Genomic DNA, 21,411 nt, shown 5'->3' on the forward strand with positions numbered 1-21,411 from the left:
TTTAATGGGCTTGGGCCAAAATCCCATGGACAAAATAGATGCTCGATATGCCTGAAAACTAAACCTAATAACTCCTTAGGATCTTTATAGGACACAGTCAGCTAGTACCTGTATTAGAACCAGACAGGGTGAAGCTACTTTTAGCTGCTGTTCTGAACACAGATGGGACCAAATTTTTTGACAGTCTTTTTCAATTACCCTTAACCTTCACTAAAATCTGAATTAAAATCTCTCCTGTTCTCCTGAACCTTTAATTGATGAACTTCATCACTGCACTTTTGCTCATTTATGTAACAACTGGCCTATTGCACAGAAACTGGATTTCTGTATTTCTAAAAATAAATATTTTTACATCTAATAAAAAAAACTATTTTAATCTAATCTTTGACTATTTTTCCTTTTGTAGTTTTAAATGTTGTCATGTATTTTATTGACTTGTGTAAAGCAAAATCATATGTAGGAATATTGATCTTGGTTTCTGAAACAGTGTCCCGGTCAAGCTGATTGTCACTAAATACATCCATATCATATTGTTGCGATATAACAGTGCAGTATACTACCCTTTTGAAATTGCTAATCAGATCCTCTTTTTCATAAATCTGTCTTTCCATGAGCATGTAATAGAAGCCACTTAAAGCTTCTCCCTAGAGCCTACTACCATGGGCCTTACTCTGTCCCTTCAAGTATTTGTGCAGCCACTGCATACACGAGGGATAAAAGGGCCTGTATGGACTGAAACCCCTTTGCCTGACAATACCTTCTAGCTGAGCTAAAATCACTGTAAAACACATGCCTCTTGTGGCATAATTGCTTAATTAACATTTGTCCCAGCTGGAGACCTCCTCCATGTGCCACCGGCAAGTCTTTAACTGTCTATAAAGGAATAATACATGTTGCTGCGTGCTCTGTCTTTTGCTCACTTGACTAAAAAATATGGCAGCTGCATTAAAACGATGTGCGGTGTTAAATATATCCAGAGACACTTTTTATTTTTAAATACAGCAATCTGGTGATAAACAACTGTAATTCCCCGCCTCAACCTATAGCAATGGAGGTGTACATGAAGCAGCCAAAACACAATAGATTGGGCTCTTCCCTGATTATGGTCTGGTGGGTTGTCAGTTTTCTAAGGCAGTGTACAAAACATGCTTTCTGTGATACACACTTGTCCCGGACATGGCCATTACCAGAATAACCATGTGGTGGAGCTTTTTGGACAGAGTGAAGTCAAGAGCTACCTGAGAGGCGAAACAAAGGGCAAATAAAGCCCTGCACTTCACTCACACGAGACGCTCAGCTGTCTGTTGTACACTAGTGACGACCACCATCTAGCGGTGAAAAGTAAGTAAGACATGCTGCTGAAGTTTCACACTGTACATGGAGGAGTTCCCACTGTGTCTTCTGTAACTAATTGAAAGATACTGACACGCTCAAGTTATGAATGAGAATTTACGGGTTGATGCTGTTCATTCATTGTTGCGCACAGAAGCGTTGTCGATAATGTACATTTTATTTCCAATGACAGCTGTCTCAAGATGCTCCTCTTTCAGTGACAATGGGTGAAACAATCACAACAAGGTTATTAATAATACAGTGTGAAGTGAGGCTGTGTCAGCAATAGCTCCAAAACCAAAATAACAATTTGGTGTGGCACGCGACCAGCTAGCTACGTCAGGCTGCGCACATTTGCATCGGGCGCACGCAGGGTGGAAGTGAAGTGGACGGTACAGTAGTCTTCAAGCAAGCCAGACAGAGTAGTCGGTTACTAGCTTTTTGTAAAGCCTACAGGCTTCAGTAGATATCCAACACAAGGCGGAAATTTCTCTCTAAAGTGAACCTGGATTTTTTTACTTGTCACAAAGTGGCTGTCAACTTGCAAACCTAGCTGGTTAGCTGGATGGCTAGTGATAATGAAGTGTTATGCATTGTCGGACAATCAGCTAGTGTTACTCCGGCTAATGCTCCTTTAGCCATCTTGCTGTCACTGACATCACTCCGTGCGCTGACGACATGCGGTGTATGCATAACTTTTTATCTGTTCGGCATTTAATTACTCCAAAATTTCCATTATGGACAGCGAACGCAGCAATTGCAGGCCCCAGATTGGAGACAATAGCAAGCTAACCTAGCTAGCAAGCTGTCGTGGCTGCTAAGCTTGCTAAAAGCTGTCTTGCCTGGTGCGTGTCTGGAGCGGCACTGAAAACGTCGAGGTATGTTGTTCAACCAGCCAAGCTGGTCACTTTGTTTTGGTCTTATTTCACACGTGACAGGATACGGGACGTGATAAGGGAGTGCACTGTATATCGCTCTATGAGCAAGCAGAACAAAGTTTGTTTACTTATTGTTTTAAGTACCGTTAGCTAGGTCGCTAGTAGCTAACTTCAAGCTAGCTAGCCATTGATCCAGTGGAAAAGGAAAGTTTGTGAAGATGAGGCAGGTAGATAAAGTAAGTTTAAGTGCTAGTAATTAAGACAGAACCACACGAGATAAACATGCCAGTGTTGTATCATGTGGCTGAAATATTGTGAGCACCTGCCATGGCAAGAATTAAAATGTAGGCAAACTTAGCCAAGCGATGTTGTATGTTAGGTATGAACACCTCATCTCCCTGCTGTGTATTATTTTGGACCTTGCAATATAAATGCTTAGTAAGCACTGTTTGTTTGTTTGGTTTTGTTTTCCCATGCATCACAACTATGCTTGAGTGTCGTTGTGACATCACTGTTCACCATAGGTGACACCTGTTACCCACTTCAGGTGCCTGCACCATGGATCAGGTGGATGTGACAGACCAAATCACAGCAGCTTGTAGCCAACCCTTGTTCCCCAAAAAAGACTCGGCACCCCCACAGCCAAGCTCAGACATCATGTCTTCACAATCCAAATGGATGAGCAACAGCACTGAGGACACTGACCTGATCATAACTGAAGACGGGCTCAGTAATGGTACATGTGAAGTTGAGACTATGGTAGCGTTACACTGTCCTGGCTACAGTGGGGATGTAGCTGCTGAAGGTGACCACCTTGCACTGAGCAACGATGGCATGTCAGAGTTTTCTAACAGTGACCTGTCTCTGCCTGAGGTCTGCATTTCCACCAACAGCAACAGCTTCGAGGAGGATATGAACTATGAGGTCCAGCAAGCGTATAGGATATTCACTGGCTTTCTCTTGGACAAGCACAAAGGGATCACCAGCCCATTCCTCCACCCCATTGGCCACCAGGAAGCCCAGCATGGTATTGGAGGGGTACGGGGCCGGGGTCAGGCACAGCTCAGGCAGTCGATGTGCTTGCGGAGGATGGAGGAGAAGTTTATCAACCAAGAGTATGAGACCATTACAGAGTTTGTTGCAGACTTCAGGCTAATGTTGGAGAACTGTTATCGCTACCATGGAGTGGACCACTGGATCTCCAAACAGGCTCAAAAGCTGGAAATCATGTTGGAGCAGAAGCTTACATTGCTATCCAGGTAAATGTAGTGTAACTAAACCTTTGAACACAATTCTTAGCTGAAACCCATTATGCAACAGCAATAATAGAATTTAGTAGATGCCATTTTTGAAATAAAGCAGTAGATATATTTTTTTGCTCTCCATTATTTCTCTATTGCATAAATGTGAAGTGTTTATATTATATTTATTGTTATTATTAATAAGAAAATGTGAGTCTGTTCAGCAGCACACCATGATCTCACAATGTTTATTGGTTATTTAGCTACTCCCAAGCCCCTCAGCTAATATTGAAACATATTTTATCCTCTTCACCTGTAAAATTAGGACACTGAGAGAGAAGACGACCTTAGCAGTGACTTCTAAAGGGCGTTTTGGTGCTGAGGAGGAGCGGAGTTCAGGGGGCACCTCCACCAGGAGGAGGCTGGCACCTCGTAGCTTGGCAACTATCACTGTTGGTGGGCATGAGTCTATTATGGTCCAGGCCCTACGTCTGGAAGAACAACAGAGGGTCAAGGAGGAGAGGAGGTAAGTGAATATTTTAGAGAGATTTAAATTGCTGTTGTAAACCCACCAACACTGTACATGTCTTTTTGATTTTTCAGGCAACGTGAGCTTGAGAAGAAAGAGGCAGAAGAAATGTCAGCCAAAGAGGTAGAAGAGTGGGAGCAGACGTTGCTGTCACAGGCTTCCCCCCACACTGTGGACACACTTTGGGAACTCCCTGCCATAGGACACTTCCTCTGTCTAGCTCAGACTGCCCTTAACCTCCCAGAAATTGTATTTTTTGATCTGGAGCGTTGTTTGCTGATGCCCCGCTGCAGCCTCCTTCTGTCCAAAATCATGTCTTCCCTACTGTCCCCACCCCAGCGGAGGGCCACTCTGCACCGCCGGCCTGCCCTGCCTTACCGCCGCTGGGAGTCAGAACTCAGGCAGCGGGTCATGAGCTGGTATCGAGCTGTTGGTGCCTCCCATGACCAGCTGGGTCGGGCTGAGCAGCTGGGACTCTGCAACCAGTTTTTCAGCATTCTCGGGGAGGTGAGTCCTTTGGAGGAGAAACCCTTTCACTTGCTGCCCTTCTACCAGCGAGTATGGCTTCTGAAGGGGCTGTGTGATCATGTGTATGAGACGCAGAAATATGTGCAGGATGCTCTCCTTGCCCAGCCCATCCATGAATGTAGGGAGTCTATTTTGGGCTATGACAGCAAGGAGAATGCTTATATACATTTCCCACATTTCTGTGGGGCAGACTTGAGGATCTACTGCCAGAGCCCCAGCGCACCCCCAGTTTTCCCTTTCCCTTCTGTATGGGTCAAAAGGGTTGATAGAGAGCCAGTGACAGACGGTGAAGAGTCGGATGGAATGAAGGAGGAGGGGGTTGCAAGTGACAGGGGGTGTTATGGAGGCTCAATGGACACAGGCGAGTGTGCTGATTTTGGAAAGGGGAGAGCAGAGACACTTGGGGTTTTCAAAGGGGAAAATGGGGATGGAGAGGAGGATAAAAAAAGGTTTAAATCATGGTCACTGAAGAACGAGGATGGGTCCGACTCAGGCTGCTCTGATGAAGACTCCTGTGAAGACCCTAAATTGGACTTAATAATACACACACACTCATTATCCCTTTCACACACTAGTCCTGTAGGAAGGGGTGTGGAAATTAATTTGAAGGAAAAAACTGCAGAGTTCGAGCATCAATCCAAGAGACTCACATTGAAACAAGAGCATGGCTTCCCATTGGGCTTAATGCGCACCATTAAAGCAGAGACACAGGAGCCCTGTCTGAGTGTAGGGGAGCACAGCTACACGGGCAGGTCACCTGCTCGCTTAGTAAATCTGGCCTCTCCAACCAAACCAATCAAAATGGAGGGAGAAAGTCCCAGCCAGGGACACCAAAGGTCTTCTTGTTTGGATTGTTGTGAAAGCAAAACTAGTAATGTAACATCTGAGGAGCGCGACTGCTTCTGTGGCACGTCGGGGCTAGCAGCACAGTTGTCTTCTGAGAGTTCTCAAAACTCAAGTGACGAGAGGGTGAATGATAAAATCTGGACTAAAAAAAAAAAGCAGAAGAAAAAGCGAGGGAGGGAACAGCTGCCGAGGGTGAAAGGAGAGCACAAGCAGCTGCAGCACGTGGACAGGATGAGGCTGTCCCCAGCTGAGACTGCCAAGTCTGCAGTGCGGAGGGTTGCCACAACGATTAAAAGGAAAGACAAGAAGAAAAAACATAAAGCAGGTGAGAAAAAGCTCTGTGTTGGTGTTATTAAGTTTATTCTTTTCAGTAATACCTTGTTAGTTGAACGATTGCACCTGTTATCTTGTTGACAGGAAAAAAGCTTGAATCTTCAAAGAAAATTAAAGATGAACCTGCAGTTGAGCCATCATTTAAGGTAGTCACATTCATACCCAAATATTCACTTTTATTTCTCTAGGTGTGTATTTTTAATGCTGTATTATTTAAGTAATCATTTGAAAAAGTAATTTGCTGTTTTATGGTCTTAATTTAAGCCCCATTGTGCTCATACTCTTTTTTTTCTTGTTGCTCTTTCTGTCCTGAGCTTGTCTTACTCAATTTATTATTTCTCCTCTGTAGTTGGTGTGCACCAGTCTTGAGGAGTTGCGAGAGCTGATCAGTAAGACAGAAGATGAGCTTGATGACCTGGAGAGCACCAAAAAGAGATTGGTACGTGGCAATCATCGAACATTTACTCTAACACTTTAGATCCTTCTGTATCTGGTAAAGAATATTGTGCGCTCACACATTGTCTCACATTTTAGTGTTTGTGACTTGACCAAGATTTCTTTTGCATGTTTGAATTTGCAGGGTCGGTGGTATTATAGGAGAGAAGCAGTGAAAGACCTCCACAGCACTCTGATCAGACTACTGAATGAGCTTTCACCCTGGGAACCCAAACTTGTCAAGGCCTACCAAAGGAACAGGTACAACTCAATTAATAATAACTGATCGGATCAAACCTAAGCTTTGTTCTAATAATAATTCTTAGACACGTGCAGTTTGAGCTCAGTTTACCAGCACAAAGTATAATGACCACACTTTTGATTAAATAGCTCTTTGTATCAGATTATCATTACTGGACTGGAGACATTCTCTGTTGTTTCTTTCCATTCTTTTACTTCAGGCTTCGTTTGAAGAAGGAATTTGATGATTTCAAGAAGCACCCAGAATACAATAACTTTGTCCGTGAAGAGTGTATTTCCTCATCATCATCAGACGATGATGATGACGATGATGATGAAGACAGGGGTATGGAAAAGGAGATGTGTTCACTTTCGGATCATTATAGAAGATCAGAAGAGGAGGACCTGGAACATATGGTTCCCAGAGGTCTTTGGAGTGGAGGTAAAGTTATTAAATTAGAATCTATCATTTGAGTTTTGGTTGCTGTAATGTAATAAAAAATGTGTTTACCTGGTCCTAAAAGCTGCAGTTAGCCCGCAAACAGACAGAGGGCGTTGTAGCAGCCTGAAGCAGCTCTTTTTAATTGTTTTCAATGGGATTGAAGCATTTTCTTGCTGCTTTTGTGGTGCTGAGCTCTTGCGTTTTTCTGCTTTTGCTTGTGCGTCCTGGATGCCTAAAGTTAAGCTCCCAACGTCATTGGCATTGTTTCCTATTGTCTAGTCAGATGCATAGAGAGGCAGGCCTTCTTAGGGCTGCATGATTATGGCCAGAATGATAATCACGATTTGTTTGATCAAAACTGAGATCCCAATTAGTTAATGCAATTATTCATTGATTGTAGGGACCTTTTTTTTTTTTTTTTTTTGCAAATTCACATTTAGATACACAGAGCCCTGCTCTTACTTCCTTGTCGTGCTACATTCCTGATAATTTACAAATCATTGCATCACAACAAGACTTAAAATAAGTTTCTTCTTCACCTGAATTCAGTACATCTCTTAAAAGCAAAATACGAATAAAAATAGGCTAACTAAAAAAATGTACCATCGCAAAATACAGGCAGATGAAAACAGTTTATTGGCCACATACAGTACAGGCCAAAAGTTTGGACACACCTTCTCATTCAATGCGTTTTCTTTATTTTCATGACTATTTACATTGTAGATTCTCACTGAAGGCATCAAAACTATGAATGAACACATGTGGAGTTATGTACTTAACAAAAAAAGGTGAAATAACTGAAAACATGTTTTATATTCTAGTTTCTTCAAAATAGCCACCCTTTGCTCTGATTACTGCTTTGCACACTCTTGGCATTCTCTCGATGAGCTTCAAGAGGTAGTCATCTGAAATGGTTTCCACTTCACAGGTGTGCCTTATCAGGGTTAATTAGTGGAATTTCTTGCTTTATCAATGGGGTTGGGACTATCAGTTGTGTTGTGCAGAAGTCAGGTTAATACACAGCCGACAGCCCTATTGGACAACTGTTAAAATTCATATTATGGCAAGAACCAATCAGCTAACTAAAGAAAAACGAGTGGCCATCATTACTTTAAGAAATGAAGGTCAGTCAGTCCGGAAAATTGCAAAAACTTTAAATGTGTCCCCAAGTGGAGCCGCAAAAACCATCAAGCGCTACAACGAAACTGAGGACCGACCCAGGAAAGGAAGACCAAGAGTCACCTCTGCTTCTGAGGATAAGTTCATCCGAGTCACCAGCCTCAGAAATCGCAAGTTAACAGCAGCTCAGATCAGAGACCAGATGAATGCCACACAGAGTTCTAGCAGCAGACCCATCTCTAGAACAACTGTTAAGAGGAGACTGCGCGAATCAGGCTTTCATGGTCAAATAGCTGCTAGGAAACCACTGCTAAGGAGAGGCAACAAGCAGAAGAGATTTGTTTGGGCCAAGAAACACAAGGAATGGACATTAGACCAGTGGAAATCTGTGCTTTGGTCTGATGAGTCCAAATTTGAGATCTTTGGTTCCAACCGCCGTGTCTTTGTGAGACGCAGAAAAGGTGAACGGATGGATTCCACATGCCTGGTTCCCACTGTGAAGCATGGAGGAGGAGGTGTGATGGTGTGGGGGTGTTTTGCTGGTGACACTGTTGGGGATTTATTCAAAATTGAAGGCACACTGAACCAGCATGGCTACCACAGCATCCTGCAGCGACATGCCATCCCATCCGGTTTGCGTTTAGTTGGACCATCATTTATTTTTCAACAGGACAATGACCCCAAACACACCTCCAGGCTGTGTAAGGGCTATTTGACCAAGAAGGAGAGTGATGGAGTGCTGCGGCAGATGACCTGGCCTCCACAGTCACCGGACCTGAACCCAATCGAGATGGTTTGGGGTGAGTTGGACCGCAGAGTGAAGGCAAAGGGGCCAACAAGTGCTAAACACCTCTGGGAACTCCTTCAAGACTGTTGGAAAACCATTTCAGGTGACTACCTCTTGAAGCTCATCGAGAGAATGCCAAGAGTGTGCAAAGCAGTAATCAGAGCAAAGGGTGGCTATTTTGAAGAAACTAGAATATAAAACATGTTTTCAGTTATTTCACCTTTTTTTGTTAAGTACATAACTCCACATGTGTTCATTCATAGTTTTGATGCCTTCAGTGAGAATCTACAATGTAAATAGTCATGAAAATAAAGAAAACGCATTGAATGAGAAGGTGTGTCCAAACTTTTGGCCTGTACTGTACCTTTGGCCAAATGGAATGCAGTTGCATTTGTTATCTCAGTCTGTCTTTGATAGCTGGATGGATATATTCACCACTGTATTTATTTTTTATTTGTATTTCTGACAGAGGTCACAGTACTGTGACACGCTGTACAGCAGCACTGTTGTGGATGTCTGAGTTGATGCTGGACAAGGACAGGGATTCAGTGAGGTTTTGTTGGCGAAGTTATTCTTCTTGGCCTTCAGTACTCATCATACTGCAGTTTGTGGTGTTTTTTTAATGTGGTTGAGTTAGTTGTGTTGCTTTGCAGCACAGACACAAGTCTCATTCACTCTTAGTATATGATTTGTTCTTTCCGAATACTTCCAAACAACAGATGATGATGGTTGATGGCCACGTTATTTTAGTTTTGTTTATCTGCAGGTTTGATTCATTTTCTATGAGCGGAGGACACATTTTAAACTTTGATCATGTTCTTTTAATTGTGGGGAGCCAAAACCATGATCGTGATTAATATATGGCTAATTGCGCAGCCCAAGGCCTTCTGTAGTGGCAGTGACAACATGTGGTAGCATACATGGCTTGTGTGAAGCTAGCATTAGCACCCTTTTATCATTACCTTGGGCAAGCTGTAAGACATATCAAAACAATTTGTAGCCTCAACTGTTTACTCACATATAAACAACTGTAATTAGGCCCAACAATTGACAGCAGATTGTCAAACTGTCCCTGACTCATCCTAAATAAATAATCCTTGAACCGACCGTCATCCAAGCGACGCTCCTGAACCAGCTGGTGGTACTCCTGGGGATTTCTCCTCTTTCTGGGGGTCTTTTATACCCACAGGAATCTCCCTTTTTTCTGTCTCAAGTCCCCAGGTGCCCTCCATCTGTCCATATGTTATGCAGATTTTAAGCTGCAGATCTGTGAGTTTACTTCACAATAAAATAGCAGTTAAGCTAAGGACATGTGATTCAGTGGTTGCCTGGCAACAATGTAAAAAACATAAAGATGCAGCAAGCTTCAAAATGAGCTCTGTCTGATTGGGGCCTTTCACAGTTCTGAGCCAATTTAAATTAACGTCAGCATGTGTCTGTTGACCCCTGTATAACTGGCTAATTGATCTGTACATCCCTAATAGACATCTCTATTATTTTCTCAGCAAGCACCAGGGAGTTTCTGGCTGAGTCTGCTGGAGAAAGAACAATGACCTACGTACCTTCCAACCACCTAAAACACCCTCTGGCCAGCCCAGAGAAACACATTAGTTTCCTGCCAAGAGGTCAGACTGGTAGCAGTAACATTACTTCTTCTCCTGACTCTGAGCCACAGTCTACATCTGAACTGAGACCATCAAATCAATCCAGGGATTCAAACTCACCACGGGCAACAAGGGTACCAGCTCAGGCTTCACTGTCACCCAGAACCCCCATCCTCCATCCCACCACTGGACTACCTAAGGGCTACACGCCCATCCCCACCCTGCTGGCTAAGAGTGTGGGAAACAAAGTGACCTTAATGAAACGGCCTGCTGATTTTCCAGGGATAAACAACATAGATAGACAGAGCAAAGGGGTCTCCCTGCCTACCTCTGCAGTGACTACCACAAAACTTTCAAAAGCACAAAGTTCTCCATCCAGTTTGCAGCAGAACCCGCATGAAATGCAGGCACAAGGACTACAACAGACGGAAGTACTAAAACAGCCAAGAATGGCTTCAGTGACGGCAGCTCTTCCTAAATCACTACAGGCCAAACCAACACATACTGTACCAAAAAATCCTGTCCAAGTGGTGTACAAAGTACCTGAGGGACTGGGTCACCTAGTAAGGAGAGACAGCAGCCCAGTCAAGATATCTGTTCATCCTGTTGTGGACCAGAACACCGGGGAGAAGATCATGCAGCAATTGGTAATTCTGCCTTCTAATCTTCTTATTCAGAAAACTGAAGAAAAGGTGTCCTCTTTCCAACAACAACAGTCTACGGGCATTCAGGTCCCAGTTTCTAAAGCAGCCAGCCCCTTACGTATGTCCACCAATGTGCCTGGGTTCACAATCCCCGAAAACAGAATCCCTGTTCAGCAAGTGGCTCCCCTAAAAGATGCCAGGACAGTGAGGACCCCTTCTCCTTCTGTTTCCCCTCGTCTGCAGCAGGGGGCCCTGAACACAGCAGGGTTTAAGGGGGCACAAGTCTGCAGTCCCCAAGCTAGCACACCACAAGTTGTCACACCAATGTCCTCACCCGTCACAACTTCTTCTAGTGCAGTTTCTACTGAGCCTACTAAATCTACAGACCCTAAACAGGAGCTTAAGACTGTGTGTATCCGTGACTCACAGTCCATCCTGGTAACAACCAGAGGAGGCAACACAGGCATCGTCAAAGTCCAGACATCCTCAGACCAGAATGCGCTTGGCTCTTTGCCCACCAGTCCAGTCATCACCATCTCACCTCAGTTTAAAGCCTTCCTTGTGTCCAAGACATCACAGATTTTCTCTCCTTCTGCTCCCTCTCAAACTTCTCCTTGCACCATTTCAGCAGGGACAAGTGTCTCAGTGGCCCAACCTCAAAAGCAGGTTCCTTCAGTATTAAAGTCCCCTTCCGCGGTCACAACTCCTATGCTCACTGCAGTCACTGGTAGCATTCCTGTTACAGGCCCAGGAATCCAGACTACAGGCACTTCTGTTGCTACAAGTCAAGGTTCCAACACCTCAGCTTGTTCTACAGTTGCAACAAAGTTTGGCCAGCTAATGCAGACACCTGCTGCTGGTTCTCACTTACAAGCTTCATTAATAAAAAACACTGTTGTTGTCCCATCACTGAGTAGTTCTGGCGTTCCCCAAGTTCTCACACAAGCAGAGTTCATCAGCAAGACTGGTGTGAAACGGGCCAGTACAGAGGAGAGATCCCAAGTTACTAAGTTCATCCTGGTCACTCCCTCTTCTTCCTCCACCTCAAATGTAGCATTATCAAAAGGTACACCCTCTTACACAAAATCACTTCCTAGTTCAAGAGTCATGTTCATCAGCCAGCCCACATCAACATCATCTACCACCTCCATGGGAAGCATCCCAAAGCAGGCGGTAGCAACAGGGGCGACTGGACAGCTGCTGACCACTTCATTAACAAGTCAAACTCTAAAGATGGGATTAAGTCCAAGCCAATCTGTTGTCAACTCAGACACCTTGTCCAAGGTCAAGAACATCACTCTGCCCTCAGGTGGGTTTGTATGGTGTGATCTTGTCTTGTGTATCTTGTGTTTGATTCAGTCTATAAACTTTGCAACAGTGGGACAGTTATTAATTTATACATGTAGATATAATGTAGTTGGAGGAATGTTATGTGTTTTTTGAATGTTACAGTGTTAAGTAGTTTAAAGTCCCCCTCCAGACACATTTTAAAGTACAAATGCTAATATTTTGTTTAACATGGTTTTCCCACAAAATAGTTAAATAAAACTCTAAAAAAAGGGGTCGGAAGCAGATCCACCCTTTCTCCCTCATTGAAAAATTCTGAATCTGGCCTCCACCCTACCCACCACACTGTTTGTGATAGATTTCACTTTCGCTTTCCGCTTTCTCCCATACTCCCTGCACTAAGACTGGTGAAAGCCATACTTGCGAGACCTCAAAAATAGGGAGGATTTTGAAACCTAAGCAGGGGGTCTAGGGCTCCTCCCCAAGAAACATTTTAGTTTCAAAAACTTTGTTTCCTTGTTTCCTAACAAAATAACTACTTATGCTAACTAAATTTAATTCGATTTAGTTTTTGGTTCATGATCCTACTCCAGGGCCAGCAGGCAGGAGGGTTGCCAGGCTGTAGGCTTGGCCCACACCAGGGACCAGCTGGCTGTCCTCCCTGTCCCACACACCACTGGGTCCTGGATGCCTTAGCGAGACAGAACAGGAGGCTCATGGTCTCTGACAGACAGCTAGGTCCTCTGCTACTGCGGACTAGGGCAAGCTGGTTTCCACAATTCTCGAGGCACCCCTCAAAGTCCCATCTGACATATGCATGCACTTAGCAGGGAAACAAGGTGTCCACTGGCAGCACCCAACTCATGCAGGGCAGGAGGATTTGCGCTGGAGGGGGAGAGGGGAAAGCAGAAAAGTATGGCTTAAACATGTTTTACAGTGCTGGAAACAGGTTGTGATGACTTAAAGGAAAATTAAGTGAAAATATGTCATAAGTTGCCAGAAAAAAACAGAGCATTGTGACCCCAAGAGAAGATGGGAGGGTTGACAAGTATGGTGAAAGAGCAGTGTGCATCAAGATAGCTAGTGTTGGCATTAGAGGAAACGTTGGAGAGATTCATACTTTAGCCTCAGTAAGACCAAATTTCAGTTGAGGAGTCTGTCGTGCACCAAAATTGGTGACTAGCAGACATTTCAGAATAGACAGTGTAGCTAGAATCTTGTATTTGTTTATGTTGTTTGTTAGCTTGCAAGCTAGCTGGTTGTGGCTGACACAGCATTAGTGGTTGTGAAACATACAATAATATCTGCTACAATGGGGGGTTTTGTGCATAGTGGAAGGAAGCTTCAGAGTCTGGTTTTTCCCTAAAACTGCACACTAGCATGTTTGCTGTCAAAACTTTAACTATGTTATTGCAAACTCTTACCCTATGGACTCACCAATCTGCTCTGCACTGGAGGTTGCAGATTTTTTTTTGCTGTCAGAGTTTGTTCTCAGTTACTGGTGTTCGTATTAGTGACGCACCTAATCTAGTTTCCCCAGCGTACGTTTGATTCTCAGAGTTTAGGGAAGTGAACAGGCATCCCTCCCTTCAGTAGAAGAATTCAAAAACACCTCTCTAGTAACTAACCTTGCACAGATACAAGTCAGTGAGGTCTAGATCATATATATTTTAGGGGACATAAACATAAGAAAAAATGTTTTTGAGTGGAGGGGGACTTTATAAGTATTGGATTAAAGCTGTAGTCCTACATACAGCCCCTTATCAAAGTCAAACTATTGAAGAAAATATCTCTTGTGTGACTCCAGGGGTTCAAATCCAGTTGTCAGGAAAGACAACAACCATTGGACAGACCATCGGGGCCCTGTCATGTTCTCCTTCCAAGAGCACACCAGTGTCTGTGTCAGATGCTGGCCGTCCGCCAGTCACCACCACTGGACTGGTCATGGTTACAAGTTCAAATATCATCACAAGCTGTCCTACCCAGCTGGCCTCTCACGCTTCTCTGACCACCAGCTGTCAGCTCCAGGGTATCCCTTCCTTCTCCATGATCTCCCAACCAGGCTCTTCCACAGCCACATCTACCGCTGCCACTCTGCCGGCAGGACCAGTGATTAAGAAGGACCTTGGTATGCATGCAAGTGTACTGTCAAGCAACTCTCCTGCTCAGGTAACCCCAACTGTGCAGAGTAGCCCAGCCCAAACCTCCACACCCACCCTCGTCCGTCAGCCTTCAAATATCCAAAGTGGCATTCATGAGGAAACCACTTCCTTCTTATCTTCCTCTCAGCTTGCTCTCAAGAAAACCCAAACACCTATCTCCTCTGCAACAACCACCAGTACCCCATTCACCACCTCTGCTACTGGCACAATCCAGCAGAGGATAGTCATCAACACCTCTACGCCTCTTGCTGCTGGCACACAAATCCTCCTTAATAATGCACGTTTTGTAGTCCCTCCCCAGGGTTTGGGTCCAGGCAGCCACGTCCTTATCATCTCTAGCCCTGCACCACAACAAGTGCCTACTGTCAGTGCTCCCAGCACTGGAGCATCAGTACCTCCCCAAGGGGCAAGTCAGGCCACTGTAACTCCTAGAGCACCAGTTTTACCCCAGTCCCCAGCCAGGCTGCCTGGTGTGCCAGCCGTAAGTTCTCCTTCTGTAGCATGCACACCTGCTGTTGGTCCATCATTGCTAGCAACCACTCCAAATGTCACGCCAGTCCATCTAACGGGAACACCTAGCATGGGTTCAACATGGTTACCCAGTAAAACAAATGTAGTGTCTGCTCTGCCTAGGTTGCCAGATGCTCAGGCTGGTAACTTCGCATCTCCACCTGTAGGTACACCCACTCTGGTCTCATCCCCTCCAAGGTTAGGCAGTGTACCAGCCGTAGTTTCCCCAGTGGTAACCAGTGCTCCTGCTCTTGGCTCAGCACTGACAACAATCAGGTTAGCTGGTGGTACACACACACGAGCTGAATGTTCATCCACCTTCCCGCCTGCAGTAGCACCCCCCTTGTCCAGATTATCAGCACCTGTATCATCCTTGTCTGTTTTACCCAGCCCATCAGCTGTTGCCTTGCCCAGCCCAGTCATACCAGTTCCTGCACCCTTCTCCTCAGCTGCAGCTCCGGTGGTAGCAGGCACACCAGCTTTGCATTCTTCTCTTCCTGCCCAGCAGATGGTTTCAGTGACAACCCTAGGCCCAAGCATACAGCCCCAGCGGACAGCAGTTGGAATTGCAGCACCCTCCACTGTTCCATCACAGGCTTTAGTGCACACGGGACTAGGTAACACATCAGTCAGAAAAACGGTGCCTGCAGTCATGCAATCAGTGCTTGCTGGCACACGGACACAGGTACTGCCGACAGTGGCTGTCCCACCAATTGTAAGTGGAGTGTCTAGGATGCAGACGCTGCCCGTTGCTACAGTCCCACCAATCGGAAGCACTGTCAACACCTTTGAAACAGCACCTGTGGTTGCAGTGCCTTCTTCAAGCAGCACTGTAATAATCACTCCAGCTCAACCAATCACATCACTGAAGACAAACAGCACCATCCACCCACCTGTCGTTCTAACCAATCAAGCACTTGGAAAGCACTCTCTGCAGACCTCATCCTTAGGTATGCACACCAATGTAGCATCCAAGCTACTCATTAGTCCTGATGGTGCTGTTTTGAACACAGTTCAGCGCCAGGTCAATCCAGTTGAGCTGACTGCCTGCCCTAAACCACTGGATGCACTGGTGGTTTCCCCCAACAGTTCCACTGGAGCACTACACACACATGATTCCTCTTTACAGCCTTCACAGGCGGACAGAAAATGAACCAAGTAACTGGGACTGTGCCAGCAATGTGAGGACTAAGACGCCACTTTTCAGCTGAGTAGTTTGACCTGGGCTCATATCCATTGCTTGTAGTAATCCTGGGGTTAGTTAAAGAACTACTTTGCAGCTGTAGTTGACTCATAACTTACATTTAGGACACAGTAGGTTATACCATCTGGTTAGATAATCCTATAGCTCAATCAGACATACTGGAAATGTATACTGTGATGGTTTTCTCAAGTGAAAACTGGTGAGGTTGCCCTCAGATGAATGTTATAGACTCTTGACTTTCCTTTATTTTATTTTTTTTACTTCATGGCCAGTAATAACAACTGTTAAAACAAAGCAGTAGAATGGAAGGGTAGATAAAATGAATTTCAACTCAAGCTTTTGTATTACTTTTCAACGCCATTAGATATTGCTTCAAGAAGTAATAATTGGGATACTCTTCATTGGTACAACTTGCTCTACTTTGTCAGTTTGTACAATACAACTGTCTGTATTCAAAGTCTGTCATGTCCTTTTTTTCAACTCGTAACTGTTTGAAAACTACATCTTACTTTTTAGAAATATAAATAAACTAATAGATACATTTGTACTACATGTTTGAGCCCATATAAAATGTTTTGAAGTCACATTTATTTATTTTTACCATATAGATTTTTCAAAAATATTTACTAGGTACATTTTCATTGAACAAGTGTGGACGTTACTGCATGGAAATAAACAATGCGACTGTCCCCAACAAGTGTTTGAGCTGTTTCCTTACTCATATACATAATTTTGTTAGTGTTTATTTAAACAACCTACAGTATATACATTGTGTTCATTCATATGAATAATTTTACAAAATGAGAGTAATTTCACTGATTGGTATATTTAGCTACAAAGCATAAAGAACCATATTGACAGTGACATCAGAGTATCAGACAACAGATGGAGTTTAAAGTTTGTTCTTCAGTATCTTCCTTCCTTCTCCAGACATCTGTCTGTCTTCAGAAGTCCTTCAGGGAGAATATGGAGGAGGCAGCGGCCCTGAGGAAATCTTTTCATAGGCTGGAGGAGCATTAGGAACCTGAAGAAGAGAGGGATAAATACATCCAGATGAAACAGCTTAACTCTCATACTCTTGATGGGGTCATCTTAAAACTGATGTTATCTTTTTTAATTGCTATATCATAACCTCAAATGTTTACACATGTAATTCAGGCACTCTCAACTTTAAACAATCTTGGTCTATGTACTGATGGACTCAACAGTGCATCCAGCATAACGGCTGCATTATAAAAGGAAGGGAATTCAGAGGGCATTGTGCTTTTGCAACCTCATCTCACATGTGAGGCTGCTGATCTGATCCTCCTCCCTTCACCTCTCCCTGCACACATGGATACACACACCACCCCTGGGAATGAAACATTTTTAATACCCACCCCTTGTCTGGTGACACAATAATCTCCCCCTCAGGCATGTATTGCATCAGCTTCACGTGCTCCACACTGTGTTCAGAGCCCTGAGGTTTTGTACCAAACAAGCACCCTGTCGTGGACAGAGTTTAACTTTGCTCACTGTGGATTGGTGACATATGAAAAATGCTAGATATAATTTAAATAGGCAAAAAAACACTTCCTCTGTGTCCAGTCGTTGACTGTGTTGTTATCTTTTTCCTAAAAATACTTGACTCAGAGGTGGGAGATACAATAGAAGGCCAGTAAAGTCAGTCACAAAGTAGCTTCCTGTCCCTCACCGCAGGCCGGAAGCTGCCGAAGTCAGTTAGAGCCATCTTGTTTTCTGAGGAAGGTCCTGCCTCTGAATACTGGCCTCCTGTGAAACCTGGTGAACCTGATCTTGGGTTCTGCAGGGAGAGAAAGATGTGTGAGGAGTTGTGGGAAAACAGCAAGAAATGAGAATATGATGATATAATGGAGAGAACGAGAGTAAAACAGGTAGAAAGGATATACAAAACGGATCATAGGTAGTTGGTAACTTCCATAAAAATAAATTTTGTCATATTTGTTAAGCAGCATTTAGTAGATGGTAATACATGAGACAGATGATCTGTGAAAAAAAATCTGTTCCTTTGTCTCAAGGAGCCAAGGAGTCTCTGATGCAGCTGTCAAGCACTGCCCATAAACTGTGGTGAAACTAGGCAACGCTGATCAAATATGAATCAAGATTCTGTTACTGCATTGCCAATTTGACCCCTCAAGTGTGTGGAAATTTCTTTATAGCATATATATAATTGTACAGAAACACGCCTGCTTTTATTAGATAGAATAACTCAGGTGAATCTTTACTTTAAGTGTAAAATGTTAAGGCTAGTACTTCATAAGTCTTACCCTGATTATTCTGTAGCCACTCCTCTTCTTGAAGTACCAGCAGCCCACAATGAGGAGAGCTGCCAAGATCACCACCAGCAGAACTATTCCCACTGCCCTGTGGTGTACAACACAGATTTTTAGTTTATGGCAATATCTATTACTTTAGCATACCAGTTGGATAATGTTCATCACAGTATAGGTATATACAATTGATTAATTTAAGGGAGATCAAAATACACAAAGCTCTGGTGCAAAAGAATTTCGAAATAAAAAAGATGCACATACTCTTCAGCTCTGACATATCCTCGTCTGCCGCTGGCAAAATAAATGTTGAAGTCTCCACGAGGCATCCCGTCTGTACGATTACACGGCATCAAGCTGAAAGTCAACAGAAAATCACTCTGTAAGCTGACCAAGTACATTAGTAACAGTTTTATGAAATCATATTTTCTTTCGGTGCATCAAATCATATTCCCTTAAGAATGCAATAATAGAAATAAGACTGCCATGGCAGGCATCAAACCATTCTGCTGCACTGAACTGAATTAAATGTGCCTTTGTAAAGAACAACACCCAACATTACTGCCACACCAAGGTGTATAAACAGCAAAAACAAAACCTAACCACCATGAAGATCTTTGATTAACTATATATCATTATGATATAGGAATATGAAGTTTGAAATTATTTAAATGTAGCATTCATATTTTTTGCAACCATTTTTACTTGTAATGGAAATAGATTATCTCTGACTTTCTCCTCCCTGTTGCTTTTTTGTGTTACATTTTGTTCAGATAATCCAGTGCTGACGCTGAGCTGTACACTGAAATGCATACAATGTGCCATTGGCTTTTTAGTGACAGAATACAATAGATTCTGGGTAGGAATATGCACCATTTGAACATTCAGACAGAGTTCAATTTGCTCTGTTCATTAAAATAAAAGTGTGTTGCTACTTCATGGATCACTGCCCTCAGGACAAAACCTAATCCGTGTCCTGTTGCATTTTCATCCACTGTCACCTGGTAGCCTGTTGACTGATACTCTCGCCCAGTAATCCACCTTGTAACTGGTTGATCATCTTGAAAAATAGGCTATGTGAATACATAGCTTTTACATTTTTTGTTACCAAACAACGAAAATGCAGTTATATTAAATGCCTCTGTCAAAACTAGGGTCCTCCTGTTGGGTGACAGCATCACCTGCTGTGTCAAGTATCAATTGATGCAAAACTTAATGTAATATTGATTAAAAGTAAATCTGCACAATACAAAATATATGTGCCCAGTAGTGCTGCCTCTGCTAGAAAAAAATAAACAGATCATCATCTTACCAAATTGGATAATTAGATTGCAGAGCTCCTCTGGTTGGGATGCCTTCTCCAAAAGACTTGGTCCTCGGAGCTCTGGGATACTTTCCTCCTCAAATATCTTACCTCGGTATGCCGGAGAGCAGAGAGGGGCAGCAAACCCTCATGACCGTCACGGGTTAGAGGCTCATGGTTAAACCCATTGAAGCAGAGTAATTACCGTGAAACCCCGCGGTCTTGAACGCAACATCATTATCCACTCGTGAACTACAGGCGTCAGCTGCTGGCTTTTCACATGAAAGTGACTGTGTGTGGTATTGTTACTCACAAATATCCTAATCAAAAAGCCACAGTTAATTTATAGGCGAGATAACACCTTCAACCCACTAAATGATATATTTAATATTCAGGACCATAGCAGGCAACAAGTGCCTTGGAAATATAATGGCTGTATCATTACATATAGACAAATACCATAATACTGTAATATCATATAAGTTCCCTATCAAATACTTTATTGTTAAAGAAGCAATATTTTAGTTATTTTCTTCTATTTTTCTTCAAAAATTATGGATAGACTTTCAAAACAAGAGTAAAAAAACACTTTGTAATGCTAAAATAGATGTGAATGTAATCTCTGGAAAGGACAACTTGAACTCATCATCTTAATAATATTTATCTTTGAGGCACATAATTTGTTCACTCTCATGAGATGAAAAGATGAAAAAAAATCTTGTTTATTGTGATCTCTATCATTGCCTAGCCCTACAGCCAAGTCCTCAGTCTGCTGGTGCATTGTAACTGAGAAAACATGTTGATGGAAAACATGGTGATTCAATAACATTAGCAAAACCTCTCATAAACATTGTTCAAGACTGTTTGATAATTGTTCATTGTACTCATGGGGACTTTTTTGTGATTCATGAGCTGCAGTGTGCACACACCTTATGACGTTTGGTGGCGTTTAAATCTCCAAAAAGTGGAGTCAACCTTTTTGAAGAGATGGGGGCACAGGGTGATCTCCTTTCTCCTCGGACAATTTTCAGGGTGCCAAGTTAAAAAGCAAATGTGATTGGTGCAAAACAACTCTGCCACCCTATTTCAGTGGCAAAAAGGATAACCGTGTGACTTATTTCCTCACTCAACTACATGGTTATAGGATAGATGAAGTCCTGAAGGCAACCTTTTTAGTCTCAGATATGATTTACAATGTGCCACACTACCTTTGAATAACAAAGTCCATCTTCTGACTCACGTTGAGCTTCATGTGTTTGTTTTTTTTTTTTTAAATAAATTGTTCTCTAGTCTTCTTCAACAATAAATGTCAGAGTTTAAGGGTGTATTCTTACAGTAGCTCAGTCACAAATACAGTACACAAAATGGCTCTTATTGTTTTTTGTTGGTTCTTATAATTCAAGCTGTGCAACACAAGACCCATTGTGGTGCAGATATTTTCCAAAGATCATCAAAATGGATGCGTCACAGTCCTGAAAAGGGTAAGCAGGACAAGGAGGCACCCAGACTGGAAAATAGGAAAACTTTACTTTAGTCTGCAAATATATTAAAATGTTCCTCCACAAGAGGGAGACCAAAATCTTCTCTTTTTTGTATTAAAGTGAGTCAATATTGATTTGTCTCCAACTGTGTGCTTCATCCCAGCAGGCCTTCATGTTGGCCTCTTAGATGCTATGAATTAGTGAATATTTTCAATGGG

The 21,411-nt window shown here is 43.2% G+C and overlaps 2 protein-coding genes across 3 annotated transcripts; one reads left to right on the plus strand and one right to left on the minus strand.

The window, feature by feature from the left end:
- The first annotated feature begins 1,696 nt into the window (after positions 1-1,696).
- Positions 1,697-16,815, plus strand: brd10 (bromodomain containing 10). Of its 2 annotated transcripts, none has more exons than XM_033647581.2 (10): positions 1,697-2,210; positions 2,735-3,469; positions 3,777-3,977; positions 4,055-5,679; positions 5,772-5,833; positions 6,037-6,126; positions 6,268-6,383; positions 6,584-6,804; positions 10,216-12,267; positions 14,053-16,815. In XM_033647581.2, the coding sequence occupies exons 2-10, from the start codon at positions 2,769-2,771 to the stop codon at positions 16,068-16,070; spliced, it is 7,086 nt and encodes a 2,361-aa protein (XP_033503472.1). In that variant the 5' UTR covers positions 1,697-2,210; positions 2,735-2,768; the 3' UTR covers positions 16,071-16,815. The 2 variants fall into 2 exon arrangements, with proteins under 2 accessions (XP_033503472.1, XP_033503474.1); XM_033647583.2 differs by having other exon boundaries at positions 2,758-3,469.
- Positions 16,688-19,877, minus strand: mlana (melan-A). The gene is made up of 5 exons (XM_033647599.2): positions 19,722-19,877; positions 18,674-18,766; positions 18,407-18,503; positions 17,815-17,922; positions 16,688-17,145 (listed from the first exon to the last, which is right to left on the minus strand). The coding sequence occupies exons 2-5, from the start codon at positions 18,760-18,762 to the stop codon at positions 17,077-17,079; spliced, it is 363 nt and encodes a 120-aa protein (XP_033503490.1). The 5' UTR covers positions 18,763-18,766; positions 19,722-19,877; the 3' UTR covers positions 16,688-17,076.
- Positions 19,878-21,411: the final 1,534 nt, after the last annotated feature.

Source organism: Epinephelus lanceolatus, chromosome 19, assembly GCF_041903045.1.
Source record: "Epinephelus lanceolatus isolate andai-2023 chromosome 19, ASM4190304v1, whole genome shotgun sequence".
In the NCBI taxonomy this organism is placed as follows: domain Eukaryota; kingdom Metazoa; phylum Chordata; class Actinopteri; order Perciformes; family Serranidae; genus Epinephelus; species Epinephelus lanceolatus.

Excerpts from the sequence above, each read along its gene's own strand:
- brd10 (XM_033647581.2), top strand. The coding sequence starts at position 2,769 with ATGGATCAGGTGGATGTGACAGACCAAATCACAGCAGCTTGTAGCCAA. Across the intron at positions 5,834-6,036 it reads CAGTTGAGCCATCATTTAAG|TTGGTGTGCACCAGTCTTGA; the intron begins GTAGTCACATTC and ends TCTCCTCTGTAG. Across the intron at positions 12,268-14,052 it reads GAACATCACTCTGCCCTCAG|GGGTTCAAATCCAGTTGTCA; the intron begins GTGGGTTTGTAT and ends GTGTGACTCCAG.
- mlana (XM_033647599.2), bottom strand. The coding sequence starts at position 18,762 with ATGCCGTGTAATCGTACAGACGGGATGCCTCGTGGAGACTTCAACATT. Across the intron at positions 18,504-18,673 it reads GGATATGTCAGAGCTGAAGA|GGCAGTGGGAATAGTTCTGC; the intron begins GTATGTGCATCT and ends TGTACACCACAG. Across the intron at positions 17,923-18,406 it reads GTGGCTACAGAATAATCAGG|AACCCAAGATCAGGTTCACC; the intron begins GTAAGACTTATG and ends CTCTCCCTGCAG.